This window comes from Metopolophium dirhodum, chromosome 3, assembly GCF_019925205.1.
Source record: "Metopolophium dirhodum isolate CAU chromosome 3, ASM1992520v1, whole genome shotgun sequence".
NCBI lineage: Eukaryota > Metazoa > Arthropoda > Insecta > Hemiptera > Aphididae > Metopolophium > Metopolophium dirhodum.
This window is the reverse complement of record NC_083562.1, coordinates 4,753,582-4,777,582: the sequence shown is the minus strand read 5'-3', so window position 1 is coordinate 4,777,582 and position 24,001 is coordinate 4,753,582. Positions and strand designations below refer to the sequence as shown.

Below are 24,001 nucleotides of genomic sequence, written 5' to 3'. Positions count from 1 at the left end.
TACAATATGTTAATAGATTTTTTTTTTTGTGAAAGGAATAGTTTTGATTATAAGGAAACATTATATAAGCCCTTATAAAATGCTATAAACAGTAAAATTGAATGATTACCGTGATTACACAGCTGATCACACGGCACACAAGTAAAATCACCCGTATGTATAGAGGTTGGAAATAACATATTCTGAAGCTATTTGAAGAATATCATAATTTTAATTTTTATAATTCATACGGCTTTATATTATCAACCAAACATTTCTCTTCTTCTTATTAAAAAAAAAATGAATTTTTATCATCAATTTATCGATTTTTTTTTCCTATCTAAGTTCAAAAAAAATATTTAGAAATAAAATATCCTATGAGGGGGGCATAACCCCAACACCACCATATAATAAAATAATATGCGCCACTGATGCAAAAGTAACGGAAAACAAATAATTTTAAGGATAAAATATTATTATCACGGTATATTTAAGGGTGGTACAGCCTACTCTTCAAACCAAGTCTATATAGTCAATAGTCACCTCCCTGATTTCCATACTATTTATTTTTGTTTGAGCGGGGGGGGGGGGGGGAGGGACAGCGTGAACATTACTTTCCCTTACACAGGGTACTGAAATTTAATAATATGTTATTGCTACGTATAACATAATATAATTAAAATCTCATCTTCTAGCGATTATTCTACTGAAGTATAGTTTTGATAGTAGGTGGGCGTACCTATATATACTAAGCGACGGCGAAGAAAACGAACACAGAGGCTATCGGTGATCGCGTGTTCTCCCCGCAGACTTTTCATTCGCGAACGTTGGTGTGTGGCAGATCATGGAGGAATGAGGGGGAGGAGGGGGCAGCGAAATCGCTGTTCGGATATTTCGCTACCGTAGGTATATAATCCACGGTTGTCCGGCAAAACTTTTAAGTACATAGGTATATAACAGTCTGGCAAACTGGATTTTGTGGTTGCTGGCGAGCTGATGAGCTTTTGCGTGCATGTGCGTTGCGTGCGCGGGTTAGTTAATTTAAATTTAATCTTTGGAATAGGATAACACTTGTTCGGCCAATTAAAGATGATAACGGTTTAACTTTTAATACTCGCGGTACTTTGCGGAGAGTTTTCACGAGTAACAACCGTAGGACCCGTATATTATATACATGATTATAAACATTTGAAAATCAACAATACGTTAGCATTTAAATTGTTTTTACAGCTAAACAATATAATAGATAACTATGGTTAGGTTTTTGATAAAAAATATTTTTAAAAAGGTTGGCTAAATATAATATAACGTTACCTAATCGTATTATATGTGCCTCTCTATTAAACAGAAAAAAACTGCAGATTTTATTTTTCAATGAATATTATTGGTCTAACAAAAATCAATTAAAAATTATACCAACGACAGTTGTGAGTTTAAAGTGTAGTTGGTTCGTGTGCGGGTATGAGGCAATGCCTCCTAACAATGTAAGAAAAAAAACTTTATACTAATAAATATTTTACATTAAGAAAATTTGGAGATTTCTAATCGAACACGCAAAGTCGATTCAAGAAACTTTTATGGGAATTGGTTAGGTACAGTAATTGTTTGACGAAATATTATATTCATTGATATAATATAATATATTTCACGCTAGCAGCATAGTAAAAACTACCAATTTTGCGTTTATCATTACGATCGATGTAGTGAACTGGTAAATATTATAAAAACTGATACCTATGAAATGAGCGGGAAGTGTATACCCGAGATCAATAAAGCTATTTTTTTAAATTTAGTTTTAATAATTTTTTTAAATAAGGTAGTTAAATTTAAAAAAGTGGCCGTTTCGATATAATAATAATATGTTTGATCAATTATTTACCATGATGTTTAATTCAAATCTTATACTTTATTACATTTATGATTTATCACTGCATTTCATCTATCGTACTTACTGATTTGACGCAAAGTGGGTAGTTTTTACTATATCGCACGTGCGAAATACAACAAATATTGGTACCCAATCCTCTTAACCTAACTAAAGTGAAACTAAATCTCAAAAATTATCGGATCAAGTCACGACAGTCCGTTACATACGATTATGTTGGTTCATCGACTTGTAATTAAGGACAAAAATTATCTATACGGTTTATTTTGTTATCAATGTGACTCAATAGGTAGTTAAAGCAGTGGCGTATTTATGAGGGGGGATTAGGGAATCAATCCCCCCCCCCCCATAGGCTGTGTATAATATGCAAAAGTTTTTAGTCCTAATTTAAGGCCTCTATAACTTTAAAGGGGAGGCTATTGGATAAAAAAATCATACTCCACCTAGACAAAAACCTAAATACGCCCCTGAGTCAAAGGTTAGGTTTAAATACTGTTATGAATGATCAAAATGTTTTGAAAAATAAACTGGGCCCCTAAAAAATTCTAAATGTAATTATTAATACATGCTTTATACGTCTATAATATTTTCAAGAGCTGGTATTTTAATTGCATATATAAATAATAATCAAGAAATTCATCAAATTTGAGATTTAATTAATTATTTACTTGTTGTTATTTAATTTTATGTTTACTTTGATATCTTTATTTTGTTTTTCTATTTATTGTAATTTCTATTTTATAAAGACTTAATTTTTAAGAAATTATTATTTTTTTAATAATGTATTAAATTATTTTTTTTACCTTTTTATCCTATTTATATGTTATTAATAATTATAAGACACATACGAACATTTTTTTTAAATAATACCTACAATTTTTATGTAAGAAAATAAAAAATAAACAATATTTGCAATGCAAATATTATCAAAGCAATTATAGTAAGCAATGTTTTAACAAAAACTTAGTAATAGTGTCAAGCAGATGCAACTAATTAAAATATTTAGAAGTTGCATTTTTAATTATAGTCAATATACTAAACCTTTATTATAATACTGACTTTTTAATGCGATTACATATTTTATATTAGAATTATTTTAAATATGGGTCAATTTTTTTATACTACCTATTTTTATGTATTCATAGGCTAAATATAATAAGTAGCATAAAATAAAAAAAAAATATGGTTTTCAATAAACGTTCCAATTGAAATAAAAGTGTACTCGTTTCATCTCTGAATCATTACTATCAAAGTTCTTATTTTCTCTTAAATTCGAAAATAACAAAATGGAATATCTATGATAGATATAAATTATTAACGTTATTAATAGTGTTCATAAACTCATAATATTATGTAAATAACAGATGTGAACGATTCTTAACTAAGTAAATATAATCTGACATCATTTTCACCGTGTATTTCTTAATGTATAAGAAGTATTAATTTTCGTTTTGCTACCTACTAAATGTAACAAATGTACTAAAGTGCACACCGATAAATAATGTTGTCCAGTGAAATTGAACCAACAATAGGTGGATACTTCATTAGTGATAGAATAATTTTTCATTTTTTACTCAAGGTTATTGAATTGAACGTAAGTAATGAGTATTATCAATTTTAAAAATTGTATGTATTATATATTATATAAAACAATAAATAATAGGTCCTAAGCATTTTTTCATTTTTATTATGGCAGTGTTATTTTTAAATTTCGTTTTTACAATATATTAAGACAAATCTACCGTGGTAGTAGTACCTATAGTTTTACAAATATATTATTGTATACTGAACGTAATTATACTAACCTACAGTCAACATTTTTGTAACTTACGTCTTATAATAAAATTATAGATATTTAAATACATCAAATAATATAGTAATTTAAAATTGTATTGAAAAGTCGAAGAAGAATTATTAAAAATATACTTTAAAAGACTGCAACTGCGGTAATCACCCTTTCTCGTCCGATTCTACTATTCAAACTTAATTACTATAAAAAATAATCATTTTAAGTATTTGGTTTCAAAAATATAACTTAACTTCAAGGCTGAAACTCAAAACTATACATTAAATACACTCATATAGGAAAATGTATCCTAACTATAGATACGGGAGGAAATTATGAAACACATACACACAATATTATAGACCTCAAAGAAAACATTTTTAAATTCTTAAACATAACTAAAATTGTTTCAATATCTATTTATGACTTTGTACAACTATAATTGATAAGCATCATTAAATAGGAAAATAATATGTAGGTGTTACAATTTTAAATTTTTTAAATATATTGAATGAGGAACCCAAATTTACTTTTTATGTGAGTTAAATCAGTTTAGTTAGTCTTACTCGCAAATAAACCCTTAATACAGTTTTAATAGATTTTAAATTGTTTTCGTCTAACACGAAATCACCAATTTTATGAAATTAAAATTTTCAGCGTGAAATAATGTCATCTAGTATTTACATTAGATTTGTTTAAACAGGTACGATTATATGCATATAAGCATGCTTGTTTCATTTGGGTGACATTTTGTGACTCACCCGCCCTGCACCATCGGATTATCATCTTTTCAATAAATTTGAGGAGTTTGTGGGTGGACAACGAAGGGTTTAAAATATTACATGGAGGTCCAAGATGCTGTCGAAGAGTGGCTTCGGGAGGTGCAGGAGCGGAAGGTATACGACGAGGGTTTACGAAAACTGTTCCCTAGGCTTCAAAAATGTATTGACCTCAATTATGTAAAGAAATAATGACATGTTTTGACACTTATCTAGTAAATTTCATTTAAATATATTCATTTTTCAATTTTCAACACAATATGTTGTAATCTTACTTTCTGGATGTCCCTCGTATATACCACAAAACGTACATTTTTATGTTCATAGAAAACATTATTCAATAACATGCTTCATCTATATACTTTAAATATTCAAAACAAAAAATGTATAATTAGTATCAATATGAGATGGTTATTGAACGTTTCTAACCAAATATGTAAAACTGTGCTACAAAAAAAAAACATTCCATAGCACATGAATTCCAAAGTTCTAAATCCTATTTATGATCAAAAAAAGTAATCAAATTAATTGATTTTTACGGCGTAACTAATAACGTTTCTGGTTAAAAATTGAGTAAAATAAAAAAAAATCCTTTATGTTTTTAGAATTAAAACGATTGTTTTTCACTTGAAAATCTAAATTTGATATGGTTTTAACAAACAAGGAAAAAGGATAAAAAAATATTATAATTATAAAATAAATATATTATAGTTTGTTGTTAAAAGTTTCCATGAAACAAAAACAACTAATGTTTTTCAAGATATAGTCAAGTTCGTTTTAAGAAAATAACCTTGTATTTAATTTTTTTTGTTTTATAATTTATTTTAAGTTAGTTGGGAAAAAATACTTTGAAAACTTGGATTAAACAATACTTATAGATATATTTGTGATTAAATATTTATAACGCTTTTTTTATTTGTAAACGATACATCATAATCTAACTTTTTTAATTTCGGCTTATTGAAAAAAAAACATTGTACGGAAGAAGAAAGTTCTCACCAAAAAAAAAAAATAAACTCCCTAAGACCACCGGATTATATGAACTCTAGCCAATGATATCAATGATATTTTTATTATTACATTAATTGGTATAAGCTTGTTAAAAATAACTCTTTTTTCGAGTTACAAATATACAAAATTACCTATTAAAATTTAACTTTTACAGATTCGTACTTAAGTATAACAATGTTTTTAAAACAACAATCATAAACGTTAAAGATTTTTAATTAAAATCATCAAAAAACTATAATTTTTTTAATTACTTTATCTTATCTAAACCTTTGATGTGTGTAAGTAGATAGGGACGTAACAGCTGAGATATACAGAAAGATTGGATTATGATATTTTATAGGTTTCAAAAAACAATTAAGGGTGGATTTCACCAACTACATTACGCTTGCTAATATTTCTTTAAATTTGTTCTACAGTTGTCGGTAGTTTTACCTTACGCTCAGAAAAACTTTTGACACAATTTTAAAAGGGGCTCATTAAAGTACCATCTAGAATCTAAATAAGACTCCCAGTAGAGAAATATGTCAGTTTTGGTGCATTACGTCTAAAAGAAAAACTATTCACAAACCAAGATAACCAAAAAAACATTGTAAGTATACTTACTTAACACTAATACATTTATCGATGAACTGAGAACCTAGAATTTATTGAATATATTATATATATTATGACTATGAAAAGTGATCGATCGCACGTAACGATGCAGCATTATAGTATCTCAAACTATAAGTTGTAAAAATTACTATTTTAATAAACAGGTATGGACGTATAGTTTGTCGTGAAATAAAATCTAAAATTAATATAATAATATGACATTTACCAACCACCTAAATTAAAATGTAAACTTTTGTAAAAAACTATCAGTCATCTATATATTTTAATATTTTATTAAGCTATGTATATATTTTGGACGCAGTTTTTGTGTTGAAAATCATAATGTTAATATATAACAAACATAGATAAACTTTATCATTATTTTACTCTCTATAAATTAAGTGAATTATAAAATATATATACATAAAAAAAAATACATATACTTTTTCTAAAATAAATTATATATTATATATCATTGACTAGCGAGTCAAATCGACATAATATATCACATACAATTGAAGGTAAAAACAATAAAAACAAAAATATCTCTGAAAAACAATAATAAAATATTTAATATTGATAAATATTAACTAAAAATATTGTTCATGATAAAAAGGTTAGGTTGGTGTTGTATGGGGACCGTTAACTACCGTCTCAATCGACAGTCCAATATGTGAGTTTTATGTTTATAACTGCATGCAATTTAAATAACGTTTAGATCATTAAATTATAATAACCATAACATTATATAATTATTATATTATGTTTGCTCAACGACACCAGTGCGTGCAGCACAAAAATAGTGCATTTTCACTATATTTTCACGTATACGCTCTGATTTGAACTACCTATATAAATTTTAAGTGTTTACTATTTAGTATATGTAAATTATGTATGTGGTGTATTGGTGTGCAATCACAGATTTTTGTATTTTGTAATAAATTGCCTATATCGTATAAAATAATAATATATTGAAAAAAAACTAAATACTGATAGTATAAATTATGTATTATAATATATTACATTGTATACAGGTGTCAGGTACAGACTTTGGTTGCTTCATAGTATACAATATACACGTTTAATTGTATTGGTTAAAACATATTTGTCTTATAATGTATATGTATGACATTTAGTATTATTATTTAAAATTATTGGAAAAATTGAAATTGTTTATTTAATTTTGAATACTATCATTGTTTGAAATTAATGAAAACAGTTTTAGTTAAATTAGTGAATTAGTCATCTTAAAATATATTATGTCTAACACAAAAAAATAATTACATAATATTTAAAAACGATTTTCACGAGCTTTGAGAACAATGGTTTTGTAATGAATCGGCGTAAATCTAAAAAATTAAATTTGAAAATATTTATTGATATTAGGACACTCGTTCAATATAAAATATATGATTAAAAAACAAAAAATTATTTAATTTATTTGTGGAACAACAACTTTTAGCCTAGGTCAACGACCACGAATGTTTACACAAACAATATGAACAAAATAAAAAAAATGCGAAACAGCCAAAATGTTTATAAATATTATAGGTACCTACGACACGCGCGTTCCGGTCCAACGTCGTCGAATTAGTTCCGTTTCGCGGAGGAAAATAATTAATTACCTAACTCCGAAATCGGGATGATAACGTTTATACACATTTTACGTCGTATCTGCAGTCTTACAAAGAAAAATAAAAGCAAACGAGGAGTGATGTAACAATTTTATTTCGTTCTTAAAGTATATAACACTATTATAATATTATATTATACAAACAGGATGTCGCTTCGCGTTTGTTCGCTTCAATAACTTTTCTGTCCTGACTGATATTTTTGAAATATGAATACTATGATGTCGGAAAATGATTACCACAAAGTATTATTATAAAACTAACCACAATATAATTATTATTCCTAATATTATACATGGCCCAGTGAACTCAAAACAAAAACAAAAAATTCAAACAGTTGTTTTCGTCGTGTTTGTTAAAAAATCCGAGAGCCAACGTAATAGAGTTGACATAACTACATAAGTTAGTATTTCAGAAGTCGAATCGCTTAATTCCATTAAGTTTACTCAAATAGTTATCGTAATAATATATTATAGTCATATAATAGACACCCTGCAATGGTAGCTGAAGACATCGCGGTCGTACCATTGTGGATTGGGTGACCGAATTTTTTTTCTCGCCGTGTGCCAGCGAGCACGCCTCGTCGCACAGTAAAAATGTGGTAAATTTCAAAACGTTTCGACAGGACCCCCCCGGACGGACCTCGCAGACGGTGGTACATGCACTTTTAGCGGAAAATTTACCAAACCTGTTGCACAACCGTTCGTTAGCGCACGGCCACCACTTGGCCGTATCCTTGCGACGGCACGACCCGACTCGTACCTCGGTCGTCCTTTTGCTCCCTTTTCGTCGTCCGTCTGATTGGTTTTTGGGTCGATCGCTGGTGCTGCTGCTGCTGAGGCTGCTGAGGCTGCTGAGACTGCTGTGGTCGCTTCTTCTTCTTACTCGGCTTTCGAAGTTCGTGGCCGTTATTCTTATGACCGCCGCCGTGATTCGACTTGTTCTTAGCGGGTTTCTTCTTTCCGAGGTCCACGTGCTCCTCGTCGAAGAACTGCTGTCTCTTAGAGTACTCATTTTTCTTGTGTATCTTGTGCTTGACCGGCCCTTCCCCGCTGGGTCCGTGGTGCTTGTTTTTTCGTCCAACCTCCTCCCGGCGTGGTTTTTTGGCAGACGCTCCTTCACGCACGTCACCCGTATTCGAAGACCCTACCGGCTCCGCGTCACCTCCTCCGCCGACGCCGCCGCCACCACCACCGCCGCCGTCATTCGTGTAATCATCGTCGCGTGCCGGCAGCTTCCTGCCGCTCTTGGGCTTGTTCCTATTCATCCTCTTACCGTTATTATTCTGTTGGTGACTTCGCGGCGGCCGATCGTCGTCGTCCTGTGATTGCCTATTGTTACCGCCCCCGCCGTCATCGATAAACTCTACGTCGTCTCCAGGTGGAAGTCTCTCGGTCTCCGGCACCCTGGACACTTTGCCGCTCTTCCGTGGCGGGTTCCTCATGTACTCGTACGTGTTCGGAGACTCGTACAGAGCATGACTCCCTTCGTCCCGGACCGGGCGAATCGCGCCCCTGACGGCCGACTCCGGCATGGTCCTGTGCCCGTAACTTCCATACGTAGTGGCGGCGGCGGTCGGCGATCTCCCGCCGTAATGTCCGGTCGGCCCGACGCCGCCGTAACTTCTGGATTGACCGCCACTGCCGCCGTGATATCCGGATTCACCGCCACCGCCACCGTGATATCCGGATTCACCGCCACTGCCACCGTAATATCCGGGTTGATGACCGCCACTGTCGCCGTAATACCCGGCTTTTCCACCGGCTCCCCCGCCGTAATATGCGGATTGACTACCACCGACGCCTGCGCCGTGGTAATATCCGGACCGACCGCCTACGTCACCGTCGTCGTAAAATCCGTTCGGATCGGCGACGTTGGGTGTGGCCGTGGTCAGGTAAATGATCGGCGACACGGTCCTGGAGTCCAGCCTGTCCGACAGGTACAACAGCGTTATGCTGCAGCACACGAACAACGACGACCGCTTCATAATATTTGAACAGTGGCGACGACGGGTGCGGTACGACTGTACGAAAATAATGACATCCGACTGCGGATATAGAAACCGCGAGACTACGAGTGTAGAACTGTTACGCTTTCGCGTGGCGACGCCGTCAGTGGCGGCGGTAATGTAACACGTTCTCTTCGCTATATCCCTCGCCACTCGCCAGCCATTGCGATATTGTTCCATTGTATAGGTACCTACCAAATATATATGATGCATGTGTAGAAATATCACGATGTTTGCCCATAACTATACAGGGTGAACCACCGCGAGCACGCTCACCAGCGTTTTTTTAAAATTTAATATTGAATTTATTCGAATTCTGATTTTTGGAAATTTTAAATATAGGTTTCTCCTTGAATACGATTTTTTAAAAATTGTTTAGATTTTTCTCTAATACTCAAAGAGTATCCTCTGTTACGATATAAACTTATGTTCTTCAAATGAGAAGCCCCTCTTATTTCTGTAAATTATGTTTTAATCTTTTTGAAAATGTTGATGTACCTACTTCAACATTTGAACGAGTAGTCTGTTGCTGATTAAAATGTTTATACCAAGATTAGTACCTATAGTCGTTAAACATTGTCATACAAAAATATAAAGACGTGTTTATTAAAATTGGACCATTTTACAAAATATGTTACAATACCGAGGACCCATTTATCCTTAGAACTCAAAGTTAAATAACTCAAAAACTAATCGTTTGAAATTTGATTTTAATACATTAACATTTTCAGAAAAAATATCAACAGTATAAAAGGTGGGCTCTCGTTTGAAAAACAGAGGTTTGTATCTTCACTGGACCATTCTTAAGCTATACAAACAAATCTCAAAAATTTGAAAATATTTCCTCTGAGTAAATTTAAAAATTCCAAAAACCAGATTTCGGATGTTTGTATTAAATATAGGGTGAGCACTGCGCATGCTAGGCGAATCACCCAGTATACTTATCTGATATATTATAGTTAAACAAAAACTAATGACGGTTAGATGTAATATAAAACAACTGCGTGATAATTTCGGTGTAAATAAATACTGATTATTGTTTATTATTTTTATTAATACGCATAAGTCATTATTTTTTAGTATATTTTTTGGAACATAATTTAATACACATAGGTAGTTATAATGTAGTTTGTCAGTAATTTCTGTTATACCCTGTACATGTGTATTATGATATTAAACGCTAAACAGTTTGTGGTTTTTCACGGTGCACTTGTTTTGCACGGCTGTCAGCATATCCGGCCGTATTATATTATTATTGATATAGATAATGAGATTGCCAATCGCCGATAGTATGGCGATATATTTAAAAACACGATATTACGGTCGTGGGTTTCGAAAGGACATGGCGTGGATTGTGCTGCGGCCGGTATTCGCCTGCAACAATAATAATATTATGCTCCACAGAGGTAGGATTTCTATTGTTACTATATATAGGTAGGGTACCTAAGTTTATTGTATGAATTGCATTTTTTTAGTCAATTGCCCATACCTATGCGTTTTTGTGAGTTATTTCTATTAGTTTATTAATATTTACACGGACAATGTCCAATTTACAATATAGATTAACTATAACAGTAATAGTATAATAATATTTGACAATTATTAACACATTTTTAAACGATACAAGATAAGTAGTACAATTATTAATACAATGAATAAAATAATAATAATAATAATTAGCGATAACATAGGTATAAAACACAAAAGTGGGAGACAGAGTGGAGTTAAGTGATACAAAATAATGTTCTATAATATAGTGTATATGATTATCATAAATTTTTATGTCTAATAATAAAATATGAAATTTTAAACAGGAGCTATAATATTATTGTAAAAAAAAAACTACGAATCATCATAAATCTATTTTTTGGTAAATTCACTACAGTTATACCTATTTATCCAATAATGGCATGATAAATAAATTTACATAATCAAATCTCAAAACAATTTATTCTAGCCGTTAATCTGTAAAAGTACTGCAAATTACTTAATAGTCTATAGGATATTGGTTATTATTGGAATTCATATTATAATATTATTTTATCAAACAATTGTTTGACTAAAAACTCCGAAAAAAACATTACAAACTCAGTTTGTGTGTACATTTATACAAATATGAAAATGCATATTCAATAAAAAAAAATATTCAATAATACATTTATATTTATAATTTATATAAGTTTACGTGCTGTGTGATTATGCGATCATTATAAGTGATACTCTTCTATATAACCTGATAATGTAAAATTGTAATACAATAATATCAATTTGAATTATTAAACTATAAAATGTTTCTCTTTTTTATACTCCTTTAAAAATGAATACAATTTTAACAACATGTCTAATGGTTTTGACGGTTTTTCTTTGTTGCAGGCAAAACTACCCACAATGTTATTACAATAACAAATTATATTTTAAAAAAATGTCAGTTTTCGGCGGTGATAGTGATCATACACAGCGCCAAATTTGATGCAGAAGGGGGATCGCATTAAGGACATATTCCCCAGCCCCTCAGATTTTTAGGAGCCCCCTAGACCCAAAATATAAATAATTTAATACGCGTTCCGGTTCTATACTTCTATAATAATGTGTTATAATAATTTTTAAAAATAAAAAGGTTATTTTAGAAAATGTATAGTATACATAATTATGATATTATCGCAGTGACGTAAAGTAAATAACACACATTTTTAGGACTCAAAATTAAAAAAAAAAAATTTCTGAGAACTAGGTACTCGTACAATGCATAAAGATCGTTTACATTTTTTTATTGGTTACGAGCATTGAAACTGATGTGGGTAAGCTGAACAGTTTGTCATTTGATGATATTATAGAAGACTTAGCAGAGCAAAAATCAAGTAAAGTTCCTAATTTGTAAATGTTGATACAATATATTTATATTCGTTTTTAATGAAATATCTGCAGTTTTCAGCTTTAGATTATTTTTATAAATATGCGTATAACTACATTTATGGGTAATACACTGATACATGAATTGATAACACGAAACATAAATATTTATTTATAATAAAAACTAAAAATATATTTTACACACGGTAAGTGTGCAATTTTTATTATGGACCACCAATATTCTTTGACCTTGGCCTCTTAAAGTTTAAATCCTGTCCCGGTCGTGCGTGGAAATGAAGACTTGAGAGAACTTAGTTTTCCAATGACTTAAAGAAGAGAGATTAGCTAGGTAAGTGTACATATTTCAATATGTAGCTGGTCAAACATCAAAACGTTAACGACATAGTTATAATTTCATTATTTTGTATTGATCAAATTTTAAAAAAGGACCATTTGAGATAAAAAAAAAAAAAAAAAAACTAAATAGATGCAATCTGATGACGTTGGGAAAAAAATCAAATCGTCAGTGGCTTTTACAATTGAATTAATTGTGATGACGCCAATAAAGACGTTGATCGTAACAAAATTAATGGTGTCGGTATCATGAGCTTGGAAAAATTAAAAGATGCGAGTACAATGGCGTTAATCGTGAGATTTTAAATCCCGATTTTATTGTATATTAGACAGTTTATTAAAAGCAAAAATATTAATGACACCCCCACCACCAATAACGGTTTCGTGAACGAAAATATTGTAAAATTCAAAAGTGTTAAAATAAATTAATAATATCGACTCTTTATAGGTATTTGTATAATGTATATGTATATATTAAATTTTAAAGGTAATTAAACGGCGAACGGTTTATTTGTTTAGCGTTACTCATTCGACCATTTTGTAAATCTTATCATTGCTTTGGCATCACGAGAATTCGAATATTAATAGAAAATCGTAATTTATTGCACAATTAAAATTAATACTCGGATGAAATAAATACCAAATAAATCTTCACTGGTACGTATCACAGACGACAAAAAGAGAAACAACTTTGATATAATGGATTTTTTTCACGTTTTTTTCTAACATCGTAAGTTGTTTTATTTATTTTTCAAAAAAACCAGGGGCTCGATAAAATATATAAATATCATATTATAAAATGATTTTAATGTAATATTAAACTAATAATTGTTTTAAGAAATTATTTGTTTGGACTTTAAACGTATAATAACCTTAATAATTAACTATTTTACTAAGCCACAAAATATACCCATTGGACAGAAAACTGTTTACAGATTAGTAATAAAACTCGTTTTAAATACATAAAAAAACTATTATTAGTATATTATATTTTATATAATAATATAAAGTATTTGAAATAAAGTTTGTGTTTGCATGTTTATCAAAAACCTTTCAAAAAGTTTGAATTTTAACTAGTTCTGCCAAATCTCAAAATATATATTATTATAAAAATTTAAAATTACATGCACTAGATGTCTAGAATACATATTGTATTCGTCAATCAAAAATTAACTCCACTCAGAATATTATTTTCTTTTTAGTAGCGTAGCATAATTTGAAAACTTCTATCACCAGGCAGAATTGAGTGGTATATTGTTATGCATGTACAATAGATATTACAATGGAAATAGACAAGTCCCACTGATGCAAGAATTATAAGGTTTTAACAATAATAATAATTATTATTACTAGTCATAGAGAAGATAATAGAAAATAATACAATGGTTTTATGATAATTTTTTTTCCATCTCGGACAAAACAGATTAAACTATTCCCAAAGTTTATATTTAAAGTTATATAAACGTCATAGCATCGAGTTAGGTACCAAGACATAATAATATTATGTATATTATAATTAGGTTATCGTAGAAGTTGTTTACCTAGGGTCTAGAATATATTTTTTTTTAGTTTTCTCAATGTGTATTATATATAAATGTTTTACTAGGTAGCCTAATTTTATACAAAGGTTAAGAATTTGTTTTTCCTTCCATATTATTCTTTTAAAGTGGAGTGTGTCAAGACGAAAACGAATATTGAATATGTTTAAATTGGCACGAACCAGACTTGTCCAGAACTTACTCTGCACGGATTCTGCAGAATTATTTATCAACGTTAATCCTGTAAAAAACATAATAGTACTATAAATTATATATTGTTAGTTAGTTTTGTATTTAAGAATATTGTATGCATTATATTAAAAAAAATACTTCACAATTTTTAATCACATACAAATATATAAATCCGAATTATATGGACAGATTTTTTGAATGATTTAATAGTATCGAAATGTTAAACTTTCAATTCGTTTATTGTTTAGGTTAAATATTGACAAAAACAATTATTAACGATTAATTTGCGTATAACAACATATTACATATGAATATGCAAGTACTATTTTGTAAGTAGTTGTTTCTACGTTGTTTCTCTTACATAAAATCCAATGTTAGTTAAAAGTAATAAATAACATACTATAGTATATTATAAGTATAAGTACCTATATAATAATGGGATAACAATAGATTATTTAAAAAAAAAATACATAATAGTGTATTATGAGAATTCGACCAAACTTAAATTGCAGTGACCATCGATTTTTTTATCATCAACATCGCTACATAACGTATTCAATTTTTATTATTATTACTTTTATTATTTCTGAACACTACCAAGCTAGAATTTTATAGAATACTTTTTTTACACGTGTTTCGTGTATATTATAGTAAGTTAGGTATATATTATATAGGACTGTTAAATCACTTTTACGCAATTTTCGAACTTAACTATCGAGGTAGGAATTAAACAAAAAAAAAAAAAATAATAATAATAAAATTGCATTTGAATCATCGGTGCACACCATTAAGTTACAGATTCTGTAAAAAAAAAAATAAAACTGACCATTTTAAACTAAATTGAATAACTTATTAAAATATTAAAAGTAACAGAGAAATAACTGGAGTTGCTTCAATGTAAAATATAGATAATACTTCTGTATAGTATAATATTGTAATTTATCATATAATATTATTAAATTTCATACCTCTATAGTTTTATTTGTCGAATATTCATTATTTAGGTTCATATATATTATTGTTTTTTAAAAGAAATATTTTATGTGGTTTGTAAGTTATGTTCTTTTATTAATCTTGTAGAGTTGTACTTACCACTGAATGATGCCACTTTTTGCACATTTCAAACTTTCAATGTGATTTTACCAAATAGTATCATTGGGCAAAAAAAAATAGATTAAAATCTTTAGAAAATAAATTGACATTCTTTTTATTTTCAATTAGTAACAAACTTAAATTTAGACCTATTTTCTATACAACCTAAATTGTTGATAGTTGTTGACGCACAATTATTTAAATGTCCAAATAAAATAATATGCCTCAGCTATAATGCTGCAACTAAAACAGATGGTCACAATATATCACTTGTTCTTAAACACTTTCGGTTTGTTTGATAATTAACTGTACGATTTTTTTTGTTAGCACAACTACTATAATACGGCAAATTATAATAATGTAATGGGCTCCATAATTATAATTTATTTTTATAACATTATGCTACGCTTAATTTATTATAATTAGTGAAAATATTAAACTATCCTGTCTTAGATGCACCGTTTGTCGGATAAACTTTACCTGAATGAGTTGCTTCAATTTTCAATAGGTATAACTCTTATGCCGAACCAACTAGGATTAATATATTATGATCACAACTTAATCAAAATTGTTTTCATAGAGTAGTTTGTGTTAAACAACATTATGTCAAACGTGTTCAACCGGAATTCAAAGCTAATCTGAGATTAAATGTTTCGATCAGAACAGTCAATCCTAATAATAATATCGATCCTCGTTTTAGATAGGTACTAAAAATATGTGATCGATTCAAAAATGTACATTTATGTTACTCATTTAAAGCATATTATATTTATGCGTCATATATTATAATATATTTTTACACAAACATGGCAATGATTATAAATCTAGTTATTCGAAAAAATAAAAATGTTCTGATTTTAATTTGATTAATATTTTGAATATAAATTATTTGGACTAATATTTTATTTTGGTTTAGGTTCCTGTTTTTGATTTTGAACGTTTAGAGTTGATTAGATTATATAAAATGTTAACGACAATGTATTGAATTTTTTCTCATATCAATCTATGGTTCCATTATGTTATATTTATATTATATTATAACTATTTCGTTCAAGAATATTCAAAATGTGTGTACTTACATAAAACAAAATGCAACAACATTATTTACAAAATGTATAATGAACTATTAAATATATAGAATATAATATCTTGTCTATAAGTTTTTAAATATAATATGATAGAGTATCATTAAAAATGGGTACATGTAAGGTAGAATAAAAATATCGAGGGTAACTAATTATAAGTACTTTATAATAAAGTTATAAAATGAAGATAATTTTTAACTGCAAATCAAACTGCTTGTCTTACATTTTGCTCATTTGCATGGTACCTAAATATTATTTATATAATATTACGTACACAGACAAATCGTGTAATATACATTATATTTTATAAAAATAAAAATAAACATTAAATTATTATTTTTTAATATAGCAACGTTAGATTTGAAAATATAATTGCTTATGAAGTAAATAAATAAATATCCTTATCAATATAATTAAAGTATATACCTACACGAGTTTCGTAATAAGTAGTCCATTGCCGCTATGGTCAAAATAGAAATTATAAACAATTTATTTGTACTAAAAAATGTATAAATATAATTGTTTGTTTATTTTGTGTTGTAGGTAGTTATTTCATTACATTTTCTCTCCTATATAAATAAAATGATAAAACAATTATTAATCGATCTAGCCTTCTTACACGAATAATGTACACACATGCATGATTTTTTTTCTGTGTCAGATAGCTTTCCAATGGGCAAATATAATAATAATAATAATAATATTATATTATCCTTGAAAAGTGTATTTTATGTGCACCAATGCTACAATCGTTACAAATTAACGATACGAAATAATAAAAAAAAAAAACTAACGGTAAAGCTCGAAAAATATGATAAAAATACGAGTAGGCCGCAACAGCGAAATCATTATAATATTATTATTATCTACCGTTGTTAATGTGAATGCCGAATGATTATAATTTGTAAATATTATTATATATACTTTTTACAGTCTAAAAAGATGTTAAACCGAAGGGAGGAGTAAAGGGCCGAAGTGTATAGCGTGGGTACGGGGTTTGAAAATAAAAACACTGTCGGCGTAGAAGAGATGTGATGTCATTGGTCCTGACGTCACGGAGGGGAGGCAGATTTCGATATAAAGGGAGAGTATCACCCCTCGAGTCTGTCCGACGAGAACTAACTGGCCACTTTGAAAAGTTGTTGTTAACCGACGACTCTATCCTAAACACATACCACAGCAACACGGTGGTAGTTTTTACACCGCTCCAGCTCCGAGATTATACTACACAGGTAATACACACTATTATACAGTAATTATTATATTTTATTTATCAGTATGATATTATATTTATCGATTTAGATTTAATTTAATTAGTTTAGCAATATTCTAAATACGACGTACGAATTTAATATTGAAAGAAAATAAAAATATTTTACCCACCTACATTATTATGATTTGTCTTATTTTTTACGGTGCTTAAATTAATAATTTTAAGATTTCTGTCGATAAAATACTAAAATTCACGTCTATACTCAAGTATAGATTATCAATTTTTTTTTTTTTTTTAATATTTTAATTCAGCATAATTTAATAATATTTAAGTCATTGCTAAGGAAACAAAATTGTATTTTTAAATAAATTAACTAGTCGCAGTAATGTTACAAAAATAAAATACTTAATATATTATATATTATAAACAATAATATAGTGTTACGTACTTTTTTTAAGTAAAACTAATTTATTTTAAACATAAGATAGATAGTAATGTTTGTTTTAAATTTTACTGTACACGTATCGTGTAGTTGTGCTATAGACATTTTAAGTGTAAATTTTAGCAATCTTTTAGTTCTTTGAGAAGGTTAAGCTTATAAACTTTTATTTAATTTTGTTATCTTACGTACCTACCTAGTTATACAAAACAAATCATACTTTCGACAAAATTTAAAATCACTATTTTTATCAACCAACTTTGTCCCGATATTTGTGTATTGTAGAAGCGCGCCATTAAAACTTTCTATAGAGGCTTAAAATAAAGTTAAGCACAATAACATTCAAGATTTTAAGTGATAATATGTACTTCGGTCACGAAATACCTGCATAAGATAATGGAAATATTGTTTTAACTGTCATGCCCACTTATGAAAGATGTATAATATAAATAAATAAATGAAATAAATCGTCAATATACAATTAATGATTTTTATTCCACTCTGTTTTTAAAGTGTTTTCATTTCCGTAGAATTTGTGTACCATATCTACTCAGCGCGTTTTACGAGTGTAAAAAAAAAATAAATATATTTTGGGAAAATGATATATTTATTTTTATTTTGGTTTGTTTGATCATTTTTTTTTTTTTGTCAAACAAACACGTCACGCTCGCATGTACCTACGTGAATATGCATTTGTTTGATGATTCGTATAGGTTATAGATACATGATATACATATAATTTATTTACCGAACGGTTCGACACCACGTCCGTTCCACACTTCCCTCGTGTGCAGTCTATATAGAGCCCCCGATGCGAGTTTTATTAATGAGTCAATTTTTAAACGCGAAATGTCTTTAATGACCCCATGAGTGGTGAAGGCGTTAAGGATCACCTACACTCTAGAGGGAGGTTTCCAAACGACAACACTATCCGATTTCGCTGAATCACCGTCAGAATGTACGTTTGTATGTGGGTTTGTATGTGATTTACAATAATACGACTCATTCATTTTATCCTTTATAACTACTACGCGTGTACACCAATTTTGATTTTTCGAATTTTTTTTTAAGTCTACTAAACGATTATAATATTTTCATGAACTCTACTATGTCAATTAACGGGTGACCAGCCGTCCAGCTGTGGCCATTCATTTTTTTTCAAAGAGAACCACCCTTTTTACATACCATCGTTAAGCGAAAGATTTTTTCAATAACCATTGGGCACCCGTCTAAATCAAAATTTGAGCGAGCGGTTTTAAACTTTATGTAAGTACCGAGGATAAAATTCCACGATAGTGAGGTTTAAAATACACCCCTTACATACACTCCCCGTGCAATGATGAGGTAAATGTTATATTTGAAATTTCCAAAAATCAGAATTTGAATTTGAATGCTCCGTTTAATGACGAGGCGTGGGTGAGCACGTGATTGGCTTGAATCACCCTGTATATAGAGTACTATCCACTGCGGCGTGGATAACGGCGGCGGTACAACCGGCACGCAAGCAATAGTAATATTATATTTAATCAAGACGCATAAATCGTGTGCATACTTTGTATTCCTCCGGTCCGGGCGCACTGCAGTGCCTAGGTAGGTCGTATTATAAATAATATTATCGTTGTTGTAATAATTATCATATCTCTCTGGGGCCGCGGTGTGGTTAAGTGCAGCCGATAAATCCAACGTTTGTTTCACTCTTCGGCTATGTGCACGACGATCAATTAAAATGATATCCCGGGCTAATACCGGCGCGGCCGCCGCCGTCCCACAGCCGATAATGGACCGTCGTCGTGTTGTTATCGCAGGTGGTTTTATCTTTTATGTAGGTAGACGAAGTGTATATATTACGCGTGTTGTGTGTGGATGTGGGTGGGCGGGTACCACCGAACATAGTATACCACATCCCGTGATGTATTAAAATTATGTTAATAGGCGACGCGTGTATACCTACCTATTATAATATTATTATTATTATTATTATTATTATTATTGCATAATATTATATATGATTTTTAAAATTTATAATCCTCAGCGACTATACGGCCGTCGGATTTTAAAATAATTAAATATTAGATACGCGCAGTTAAATTAAAATAATGGGTTGTTCGCATATATTTAAACAATAATTTAAGGGACAATATTGTAACACGGGTCACACAAGTACTCAACCTTCAGAAAGTTTGGAGATCTCGCGTCTCTTTTTCACGAGTACGGCATATTCGGTTAGAATGTGTACCGTAGAAGTACCGTGGTAGTTGACGTCATAGAAGTTTCTTCTTTTTCACGAGGCGTTGGTGTGTGGCCTAACCGATTCCGGGGTTTGTTGACGGGCGTTTTCTAGAAATACCTACCCAGTGCAGATAAGTTTAATTTTAATTAATTTCATTTTTTTTTTATAATTATTTAACAATTAATAATTATAGCAAAAATTAAATGTTTAGGAAAAGCCACGTCATGTTAGCAATTTCTTATTATTTCATAGCGTGCAGTGTGTGTGTGTGTATTTGTGTGGAATCTATACCGAGAAGTATATACGACCATTTTCCGAAATATAATATCAGATTATTAAAACGAATAAAGATCTGTGATGATTATACACAGAACGTCTGAACTTATGCCTATTACGATTCGGTACGTATATAATATTGTACGCTCTATATTGTAATCTATTATTATATTCGGTGAGATTAAAATATATGTTGCCGACGGCCGTTTGAAACACTTGAACGAAGCGGCGTCCAAAACGAAAGGTTAGGTATTAAATATTATATTTAAATCTGCATAATAATAATATTATTATTTTTTTCTATTATTTATTCGCAACGCATACCTTGGTAATCGGCCGCCGCCATCTACAAAAACGGCAAACGAGAGTTTTTAAGGATTTTTCCGATTTCCGATTCGAACATCGAATGTTTTCACGTGAAAACGTTTCGCGTAGGTGCACGGCGGAGTGACTCTGTGGGACGGAGTCAAAAGCCCCGATTTAATTTGTTTTATTTCGAATCGTTTCTCTGGAGAACAGATCCTATATTGTAACCTTGTATAGAATGATATTAACAAATATTTGTTTTTATTATCGATCATTGTTTGTTGGCATTGTGGCATTTTACTTAATGAAACTCATAAATACTTTGTATATTATATTCGACATTTATATTAGTTTTACAGCCATCACTTGCACGTAAATAATATCGCCACTATAAAAAAGAATACGATTTAACAATAAAAACATATTTTATTTCAATTTTTTTTTTATACAAATATAAAACTAATTAGTTCTTTCATATTAGTTCTAGCATTAACAAAAATCGAAAAAATTAAATACCTATATAAATCCAAAAACAATTTCAAAATAAATATTTTTATACCTTATCATTATAATATTATAATCTTCAGTAAAAATATAATCCAAACGATTCATTAATTCTTTATAAATACCTGCGGCTAGTCAGCTAAACGTAACGCGTTTCAATATATAGGTATATATATCACATAAATTCTTAAAAAGAAGGATAAAAATAAATAAATCCTTAAAACGCAACAGGTTACAATGTTTTTTACAAATACTGGGATAAAATCCCTCCTATTAGCAAATTCATTAAACTTGATTGTAACAAATCATAAAATTATAATACCTTGGGATGCACGAAGACAAATAAAACGACTCACATGGGTAAGTCACGTCAAAACAAAAACAAAAGCACTACATCATAGACCATAAAACTATATCAACAACGGTTTTGTTTAAAATCCAAACTTTTATAGCAAAAATGAAATTATTAATTGCTTATAGATTAGTTATCCTAACATTAGCCAGCTACATATTATAGCATATAATAATAATTCTAAGTGTTTCAAGAACCTTCAGGATAAAAATAATACAATCCTTTCGGCTTTCGTTCAATATCCAAGAACAATAACCAATGACCCATGGCATGTTGGTAATCTAACCCTCTACAAAGACCTGAATATATAATGAGCATCCCCGAACAAGTATCTAAACATCACAAACGATTCCATAAAAACCTATATCTACATTTAAATCCTCTGATTTCCAATATATCCTCTCTTGATCTAATAAATACAACCACGATCGTCTTAAAAGAAAATGGTCTCTAGCAGCGGCGGCTTGAACTTTGGTTTCCTAAACTCACATTTAATATTTTTACACAACCCACCCTAAACATTTTTCCACTGCTCTCAAAATAGTGTGAATTCGTAGGTGGTTAGTGGTTAAATAATAGTTAAATAACCTTTTCCAAGCATAATATGGCACCCACCCATTAATATTTTTGTAAATGGCGTGATTCAAAATATACAACTCTTTCGAGCCGTCACTATTTTAGAGACCATGTAACATTTTTATATTAAGAATAAAAAACTGATAATTTGGAAGTATCCGTATGACTATATTCGTTATTCCATAATATCTTCCAAACCTAATATTATCGTGGACCTATAATTATCCTCGGTACATAATGTTAAATAACTCCAAAACTACTCATACGAATTAAGATTTAGGTAGGTATACATCAACATTTAATACAAATTCAACTGATTAATATTTTGTAGGAGATAAAAGGTGATTGTTAATGGAAAAAAAGTTGTTATCGCTATAAGACATTTTTTTAATGGTATACAATTAATGTAAGTATTTGAAAATATAATCTTAAGTACCTATACGAACTGAAAATTTCGAAAACTAGAATTTGAATAAAGTCATTATTAAAGTAATAAATGAGGCTGAGAATGCTTGGTGAATCAGTAATCACACAATGTATCCACTATATACAGTACTATACTATATGCATATTTTCATTTATCAGTAATATCAATGGATATATTATTCTCTACTCGCGTTACTTAGTTTTACTGAAATTACTATGCGTTCATCAAATTTAATTGTAATGTATCAAATAGATAGTAAATATTTCTAACTATAATAAAAGAAATCGTTAGTGATCGTGCAGAAATGTAACAATCCAAAAATATATTTAGATTTATAAATCAACAATGTTTGTCTGAAATTATTAAATTACTTGGAAAATTGAAAAGTAACATTTTTTTCAATATATAAACTTTTAAGTAGATTAAAAATATATATATTTATTGTATTGTTCATGCACACACTGTTTATATTTTATTGTTAAATTTTGATGTCTACAAAGTAATTATATTTATTTAAAACTGTAAAATTGTCTTCTGACCAGTGACCATGGACGACAAAGATACTATGATTTATATGATTTATATTATAGTATAACAATAGTTATTAGTATGAGTTTGATTTATTTTCGTTTAGGTTGATTTAACATTATGTATTTTTCAGTCCAGCGCGTATAAATCATTAATTCCACGTAGGCATGATATATATTTTTGGCTGTAAAATAAAAATAATATTCCGATGATTCTATTTTTGAAAAATTCTACCCGAAATGTATTTGCAGTAGATACGTCCTGTAAATATATTTTGCTTCCCCTAGTCCCTACTATACCATATCCAAACATTAAAACGAATAACTGTTAAAATAAAAAAAAAATGTTAGAATGTTAAATATATAT

At 29.8% G+C, this 24,001-nt stretch overlaps 1 protein-coding gene across 1 annotated transcript in view; it reads left to right on the top strand.

Moving 5' to 3' along the window:
• The first annotated feature begins 17,803 nt into the window (after window positions 1–17,803).
• LOC132941647 (uncharacterized) overlaps window positions 17,804–24,001 on the top strand; it is a 30,491-nt gene continuing 24,293 nt past the window's right edge. Inside the window, exon 1 of the mRNA XM_061009789.1 lies at window positions 17,804–18,016. Within this exon, the coding sequence (XP_060865772.1) occupies window positions 17,819–18,016 (198 nt within the window). The 5' untranslated portion in view covers window positions 17,804–17,818. The remainder of the gene's footprint in view (window positions 18,017–24,001) is intronic.